The sequence below is a fragment of the Gymnodraco acuticeps genome, unplaced genomic scaffold (assembly GCF_902827175.1).
Source record: "Gymnodraco acuticeps unplaced genomic scaffold, fGymAcu1.1, whole genome shotgun sequence".
Lineage (NCBI taxonomy): Eukaryota > Metazoa > Chordata > Actinopteri > Perciformes > Bathydraconidae > Gymnodraco > Gymnodraco acuticeps.
Window position 1 is genome coordinate 1,074,356 of NW_022992095.1, and position 8,849 is coordinate 1,083,204.

Below are 8,849 nucleotides of genomic sequence, written 5' to 3' on the forward strand. Positions count from 1 at the left end.
TCCACAGCAGGGGTTGATTGAAAGAAGCAGATCAACTGTTACCACACTGGCTTATTGTTTTTAAATCATTAAGATCAATACAATTTAATCAATAGTTTTTAATGATAATAAAAGTTATGTGGGCCTACTCCTGCCTGCGTCTTTTCTTATGGCTTTTTCTATGCCTTCAAAGCTCATTCAGAAGATACTGGACTTTCACATGACTGCCATTCCACTGATTTCCACTAATGGATTTTTCCTGCAATAATGCATTAAAAAAAATACCACACAATCTGCATGAAATCGCTTTAAACGTAAAAAGTGAAACAACATTTTCCGTCCGATTAGACCAATGCTGACACCAGGGCACTATTTACCCACAACACATCTAGTCGCTCAACTGAAATACTCCACAAGCCTACTTTTGCATGAGACGCCTGTGTGGTGAGCTGAAACACCTGTTTAAACAGGGCTTTTAACGTTAGCTGCCGCCCTCCCCCTCCCGTTCATGGCCTGTTTTGAAACCGGAGTGGTGAGTCACTCCTCTCTTTCGGTTTAGAAAAACAGATCCGGCCAGGCTGGGGCCCGGTGGGGGGATGGGAGGCCGGCGGTGGATGAACACCGGAGGTGGACGCAGCTGGACTCCCACTCCCAAGGACCCCACATCCTGACAACGGCCCGCCGTGTTCCCATAGTGACCGGGGCTGATCTGAGAGAGGGGAAAACCCACCACCACCACCACCAGAATGAATTGATATGCATACTTTCCCCGCCTAGTTATCATGGGTGCAGCCAATCAATTGGTCATGTTTCTCAAAAGAGAGAACCAAGAATAGAGAACTTTACCATTTCCCAACTTTAAGATTGACTATAAATCAGTTTGTGAGTAGGTTACTTTGTTGCCCATGATCATGTTTTGTCAAAGGGAGGCCACGATGTGGGAAGGGGGATCCCACGACAAAAAGCATTCTCGATTTATATTTATTAGGATACCCCATTATTTGATGCAGCTACTTCAGCTAGGCTACTCTCACTGTAGTTCACACATAGGCCAAAAGAACAAAATAAGACTATCAAGGTTGTACACATTTGTGATACATTACTAAGCTGAGTGATTACATTTACAACAGAACATATAGGCTACCTTTATGTATTTTTTAAATACAATATAAGGTCACTAGGCCTATATAGATCACCCAGACAAACATTCTTTCACACACACATACGGGTTTTGGGCCGAGGGCGACACCGTACTTCCGGTATCCACCATTTCACACGAGGTGCAAGCAGAATATCATAGTCTATTGCCTTAATCAATATCTAGTCAACTCTAAAATACCACATATATGCATTGGCATGATAATATTATTGTGACAAGTGGGGTATTCACCTGGTGTTTCTAGAAGATAGACGTAGATGCTGCCAAAATCGACCGAAGGCCACTTTCGAGAGTCGTTTTTCCATACATCTGCAGGCAGTCTGTAAGGGCAATCCGACAACCCACACAGCTCTAGTTTACGCTGGTAACGACCTAGAACACACCCCTCAAGTCCAGAGATGTAATCCGAAGACATACAGCGATTTCTTCGGTCGTTAATTCAGAAAAAAAACCTAGTGCGCTCTGCCTGGCGACATTACCTAGCTGTTTATATTAGCACCTCCAGGATATTAGCACCTCGAGGAAAATGGCGTATTTCTATATAGATATATGGCGCGCGTTGCATTGTGGGTAGCTCGTGACGTCACTGTGTGTGAAAGAGGTTATTTTAAAACTCTTAACTTGCTTTAATAGGCTACTGTGCGAAAAACTGTGCAAATATTCACGTTTACTATCCTCAATAGCCTGTAGTCAGGGTCTCCAGCAATGACTCAATAGAATAGCCTAATGCATGGGTCGGCAACAGGCGGCCCGCGGGCCATTGTTGGCCCGCCAGCAATAATATTTGGCCCGTAATTTTGAGAATCAAAATAAAATATTATTTTGATTTTTTTTTTTTACAACATAGGACCGACAGTAGCACATCAGGGTTTCCGTTAGCCGCCGATCGATCGGCCGCCGGTCATTATCGGCCGATATTCACTCTTAATAGTTTGATCGGTGCTCTCTATAAAGCCCGATCAGGAGAGCTGGATCTGATCGATATGGACATAAATGCGAGTGAAGTGTAACCGGACCCGAGAGAGAGATCAGATCAGCTGCTGCATAATCACCTGAAGCCCCGCCTCTGTTTAGCTGCATGAGAAACTGACGGGCTGTCAGGAGAGAGAGGGAGGGAGAGGGGAAAAGAGAGGATCCGTTTCTCCCGTGTTATTATTCAAAGTTATTGTAAACTTTTGAATAATGTACGTCTTCATCTACAAGTAGTTTGTTTGAATGTAATAATTATGTTGTTTGTGGAATCATTTATTGAAAAATGAATCTGAACTTTTTGATCTGTAACGATTATAAACTGAAGCGATATAAAAATGAGCCCCATTAACTGAGTTTTAAACATCAGCATATCCGGTCCTAGTCCGGTGATTACCTGCTAACGGAAACTCTGCTACATAACTCTTATTATTATTATTGAAACATGACCGGTAAGTTTCAAATTTGTCCGGTAAAATAAATTCTGTCCCGACATATCCGCTTACATTCATAATGTCAGCGGAGGGAGGGGAAGCGGCGCTGTGGAAGAGCAGAGTGGCTAGGGAGAGCTGTCATCTTCCCTTTACAAGCTTCAAACATGTATTTATCGTGTGATTTTGGAAATAAAAGTTCCATATTCTGAAAGCCAAGACTTTGTTTATTTAAAATCAAACAAAACACCCGAACCCCGAAAAACTATTTGTTTACGCAAATCCACGTTTATTTTGAAATGAGCCGTTGCGACTTTCGACTGATTTCGATAGAGCGGGTCTGGTCACATATGGCAAATGTGTGGTTGGGGGGAACCAGGTCAATTAAAGTACTTATTTAACTATTAAATACATTGAGTTTGAGTAAAATACTTGGTTATTGATTAATATAGGCTATAATATATTAAATTGCAAAGCAAAACTGCTGTAATTTAATTTTTTTAAGGTTTTCAACCTGAAAGAATCCTAATGTGTCTTTGAAAAGTTGAAATAAAGAAAAGGAGCCTCTCAAATGTGGGCAAACACTCAAATAAATGCCAAAAACCCAGAGAACTTGACAATACTTATCAGAATATGTTAAATAACACTGCTAGTTACTTTACTCAGTGGAGGCTCGTCCATTGAGGAAAGGGAAGACCATCCTCCCTACAGTTTCAGAGACAAATAGACTTTGAAGAGAACAATAAATACACCTCAATTTAAAAGATAAGTCTGTTAAAATACAGATAATAGCCCTGGCTTTGGGACTGAAATGGGGCTAGAGAGGACGAGCCTCCCTTTGGGCGGGTCTAGCCACAGGCTCTGGATTGGGCACCTATATAATCAGTGAACCAATCAGCGGATCTGACTGCGCATCAGAGTGTTGATGGGGAGGGTCATCAGCGATATCAGAGTTTTTTCTGAACCGGGGAACAGGGGCTCTGCGCCCTCTTACCAAAATCAATTCCTTGAATTAGGCTTTGATTATGTTCTGGCCCGCCATCTTGCGGCTCAGCAAAAAATTGGCCCACGGCCAAACTTACTTGCCTACCCCTGGCCTAATGCTTTCTCCCACCAATATCATCATACTCTACGACCCCTGCTTCTTTTCCCGCCAAAAACGCCTAGGGGGCTGTCCTCTGGTTGAGCGGACGGATGTCTCCATGACTACCGTAGCTCTGGAAAACAAGGGATGCTCGGGGTGCCGTATGAACAACAGAAAGCCATGCGCAATGCGGAAGCACTTTCCACTCTTTGATATAAAAATAAAGTATTTGATTGTACCCATCAACAAGAGAAAACAAGAATTCAGATTCTAAAACTGTAGCTGATATGTGGCACGGTTAATAAGTGACAATAAATTAGACAAGGCACAATGTAGCAAACATTCGCAGTTCTACATGCATGGGATGGATGGGAGGGACGTGAACGTCACACGACTTGCAATTTACACATTAACCGCTAGATGGTAGCATCGTATCCTAAATAAAACCCAAATCTACAAGCAAACCAGGAAATAATGATTTAAATGTACAATGTTTGGTACCAGAAACAGAGGACGTCAAGCCTGATACAAACTGTTTAGCCTCGTAACGTCCCCTAAAAAAGATTAACGTTTGGCTGCTTGTAGCGTTCAAGTCTACGCAGACCACTAAACTTTGTGTCTGTCCTGGACATTTGTATCGATAAAGTTTGAATTTGAACCGCATACCACTGCTAACATGATGGCGGCTGATCAAACTGTTCACGGAGTTCCTCCTTCCCTGTCTGCTAAAGTGGTTGGGTATGTTGACAGTTTTTCTTTCCCATAATGTTAGATTAATTGGCTAACTACACTGATCAATGAAAATGGCTACATCACTGTAGGAGTGTCGTGTTTTTGAACCAGCAGTAGCATTAGCTTTTTGCTAACACATTAATTAAGCTGGTAATAACTGACTTATCACAGGTGACAAAATGACGATGACTCAGTCAGCTTTAATACATATGTTTACAGCTTCATTGTACCAACAAGTATCATTATTGCAGTCGAAATGTCTACAAAATAAGGGCTAATGTTACCTTGACATCTTGCTAGGGGAATTAGCTTGCTGGCTTGCTAGTACACACACCTGCTGCATTATCATGAACTGCCAGTTTCACATCAGTTAATGGCCATCGTTTCTTTGCAGGTCATTTGCCTATTTGACTGTGAGAGACAGATTGCCAACCATCCTGACTAAAGTTATTGACACAATACATCGCAACAAAAACAAGTTTTTCGAAGAATATGGAGAGGTAAGAATTGTCATTGATCAATTAAAGGTGGGGTAGGTAAGTTTGAGAAACCGGCTCGAGATACACTTTTTGTTATATTTCATGGAATGCTCTTAACATCCCGATAGCAATGAATATCTTTTAAGTGCTTTGACAAAAAATCCATAAAATGTCATCTGTGGAAGCCGTAGTACTGTAAAAAGCACGACCAATCATTTTAGCCGGCCCGGCTAAAATAACTGGATGGCCTACCTGCCTGTCAGCCTTCCATCTGTGCACAAACCTATCTCGTGCCCTCATTGGTCATGTGCGCGTTCGTGTGTGTTGGATGAGAGGCTCTGTGAGGAAGTGGCAGATTTTTTTCCGGCTGTGTATTTTCAAATTCTAGCGCACTCGAGCTGGTTTCTCCAAAATTACCTACCCCACCTTTAAATTCGAGTTATTTTCTTTAACTTTAACTATAAGGCTCTGCGTGTGTTTACTGTGTTTACAGGAGGGTATCCAGGCAGAGAAGCAAACAATAGGTCTGCTGTCTAAGATGAGGAATGAGCTGCAAACTGATAAGCCAGTAATACCACTGACAGACAGCTTGCAAGACGCGGAGTGTTGGAACCAGTATCTGCAGAAACATCAGAAACTGCACGGAGACCAGGAGTCTGTCAGCTGGTTCAAGTCCCCATGGCTGTATGTGGAGTGCTACATGTACCGCAGGATACATGAGGCCCTCTGGCTGAAGTGAGTAGCATTTGCGTCTTTAAATGGGAACTATTGCTGCTTTTTCTCCTGCTATTAAGTGCACATATATTTTGGGCTATGCATTACATCACTTATATTAATTTCTAATTAGTCTTTTTATCTGATGTTAGTTAAATTCGAATGCAAACAATGGAAATGTAAGATGTCAATTTATTTTAATCTCAGTTCAATAGAAAAACACATTGAGAATATTACACCATTATAAATAACAATGGTTGCTCAATGATTAAAAACAAAAACGTTTGCATTGAAATATTGCAGCCTTTGGGGAAGTAAATACAGATTTTCATTGTTTCTTTATGTTGTGTTCTTTTGCTCTTCATGTTGTTATTTGTGCTTTTATTTCAGTCCTCCCATCAGTGACTATGACGTCTTCAATGAAGGAAAGACTCAGAGCTTTTTTGAGTCTCAGCAGGCAGTGATGACCATATGTACACACTTGGAGGGCATCAACAGCAACATTGAGAATCTCTCCAAGAATCAGCTGTTTGAGCATTTCGACAAACTGCTACAGGTAATACCTTCTGAACCAGCTCCTTAAAATGTTAAAGCTGCAACTTGAATTGTTGCAACTTAAGTATCAATTATCTCACAGACCTCTTCTCGGTCCATTAACATGAACTGTCCATTCAATTCATTTTCTCTATCATTTACCCTATTCAGGATCATATTGAAATACATTACAATAGTTTCAGGTGTAAAACATTTGATTTGACTCTTTTCTAGGTTTCCTTATGGGGGAACAAGTGTGATCTCTCTATCTCTGCTGGCCAAGACAACTCCCAGAAGACCAGTCCAATAGATTCCCTCGTCAGCCTACAACCCTTGATCTTGGTGAATGACTCCAACACGGTATGGTCAACTCTTATTTCTGCCCAGACGCACGCACGGTCAGAGAAAACCACAGTCAGAGTGGACATTGTTCTAGACAACGCTGGCTTCGAGCTTGTCACTGACTTGGTCTTAGCCGATTTCCTGGTTTCCTCTGGCCTTGCCCATGAGGTCCATTTCCACGGCAAATCCATTCCTTGGTTCGTCTCTGATGTCACAGCTCACGATTTTCAGTGGACCATCCAGCAGACCATGGCGGCCAATCACAAGTGCATGTCAAAGATTGGATACCAGTGGAAGAGCCACCTGAAGGACGGCGTGTGGTCCTATCACGATCATCCCTTCTGGACACAGCCCCATGAGTTCTGTGACATGGCCGCTGATGCACCCGACCTGTATGCTAACCTGCAGGGGGCAGACCTGGTGCTGTTTAAAGGGGATCTCAACTACAGGAAGCTGGTGGGGGACAGAGACTGGGATCACACAGTGGGCTTTGGTACTGCATTACAAGGTTTTGGGCCTGCGCCGCTGTGTAGCCTGAGGACTCTCAAGGCCAACGTACAGGTCGGTCTGCAGCCTGGCCAAGCGGAGAAGCTCACCTCCCATGAACCAGACTGGATGACCTGCAGCAAATACGCTGTCATTCAGTTCTACAGCTCAAAGGCGGAACAGAAAGACTGAGCTCAGGATCTCCCTGCGCACACGTGGATTCATAAGAACATTACAGTAAGAAGTACCTTAAGGAGTTACCTTCAAGCCATAAGACCATTGAGTCATTGAGGTTGTAAAAGGGTGTTTTGTTTTTCTTTTCGAAAGCTAATACTTCATCGTGTTAGATGCACAGTAACAGAAATGTCCTTAGCTTTTATTTTCATAACATATTTGTACCATGTCATACTTGCAATGTTAGCACTTAAGTCATGATGTTTACAGGTTAATGTAGATGCTATTAACAATTCATTATAACATTTTAAATTGATTGATAATACATCTCCTTTCAGTGATGATTAAAGTAATATTTAGTTTGATTTGAATTCAGCTAGGTTGTTTAACTCGTTAATTTGCATGCATAAAAACATGCAGCCATTTTATCTTCACCTAAACCAGGTTCTCACATAACTTTATGACTCATTCAATTATAAAGATGTTAGTGTTATTTGGGCAGAATAACAGTAAGCATGTGTACTTGTTTAGTTTAAAATGGCAACCAAGATTTCTGTATAAAATGGATTAAAATTGATGTCTCTGTGCACACTGTTATGTCATCAAATGATCTTTGTCGTGGTGTCAGTACCTCAGAGGTCATGTTACCTGGATTCTTCTCAATACTGCTGGGGTAAATGATCAGTTTCTCGAATGGATTTGATTTAATAAAGGTAATTGACTGACTGATATTTTTCCCAATGTCATACTTTACAGGCTGAGGGACACAAGATGTGGGAAATAATGACACTATCAGAATAATCCATCAGATGGCTTTTTGTTATCTAGTTCGTGACTCAAGATGGTTTGTTCATTTCAGCAATTATTTTGAACAAAATCACCTTATGTTGGGACTAATGTTTCAATATATGAGAATCCATTAGTTACATTTTTCATCAGTAGTTTGACATTTGTCCTTGATATTAGTCAGTGTCGACCTAGCAGCTGGTAAAACTGCTACATTCATTTTAGGCATAATTCAGGCTGCTCACATGCGTTGTGAATTTGGTCTGTCATAAATATCAAGTCAATTATGGCAAGAAGCAACCCAGCTTCTCGGGCCATGTAGGTGAATTAGCTGTTTCCAATCTCACGCTTTTATTTTCCTGTTTTCTAATGCAACAGCGTCTCCATTTTATCCTGGGGGAAATTCAAAGAAATATGTATTGGAGCTACTTGTTTAACACTTGACCTGACATGTTCTGAAAATTGGGCTGTTTATCCAAGAAAGATGTTGCACAGAAGGGGAATTTTTGGTCACTGTGCCAAATGTTCACGTTGTCCTCCGAGGGGGAGGCTGCTGATCTTATTCATCTTATGCATTTCCTGCCTTATTGACTGTCATCTGAAAGTTTCACTAGAAAATTACTATATTGTTTTTCAAGCCCTGTATTATTCAAATTTCTATCAACATTGAATCCTTCATCTATACTGCACACACTGCTCCTTTGCTTTAATTTGTTTATAGTGTTCTATCTCATCCCTGACTTGTAATCATTACCTGATAATAGAGTAATGATTAACTTGTACATATTCTGCTCCTACGCAATATTGCATCTTCCTTTTTAAATAAAGTGCCACTAGAAAAATAGAAAAAAAGTATTCTGTACATTTTTTGGTTAGTGTTAATTCAAGTATTTATTTGTGGTCATGTGATTCAAAAAAATCATGAATGCACTCATTGGGGAATGATTGTGTAATAGTTGGCTGTTGGTATGAGATTTGAC

The 8,849-nt window shown here is 41.1% G+C and overlaps 1 protein-coding gene across 1 annotated transcript; it reads left to right on the forward strand.

The window, feature by feature from the left end:
- Positions 1–4,078: 4,078 nt before the first annotated feature.
- armt1 (acidic residue methyltransferase 1) lies at positions 4,079–8,713 on the forward strand. Its single transcript, XM_034202763.1, has 5 exons — positions 4,079–4,360; positions 4,749–4,854; positions 5,327–5,568; positions 5,938–6,103; positions 6,316–8,713. The coding sequence occupies exons 1-5, from the start codon at positions 4,299–4,301 to the stop codon at positions 7,099–7,101; spliced, it is 1,362 nt and encodes a 453-aa protein (XP_034058654.1). The 5' UTR covers positions 4,079–4,298; the 3' UTR covers positions 7,102–8,713.
- Positions 8,714–8,849: the final 136 nt, after the last annotated feature.

Bases quoted from the DNA above. Each gene is read 5' to 3' on its own strand.
- armt1 (XM_034202763.1), top strand. From the start codon at position 4,299: ATGATGGCGGCTGATCAAACTGTTCACGGAGTTCCTCCTTCCCTGTCT. The intron at 4,855-5,326 runs GTAAGAATTGTC...CTGTGTTTACAG, and splicing joins TTTTCGAAGAATATGGAGAG to GAGGGTATCCAGGCAGAGAA. The intron at 6,104-6,315 runs GTAATACCTTCT...ACTCTTTTCTAG, and splicing joins ATTTCGACAAACTGCTACAG to GTTTCCTTATGGGGGAACAA.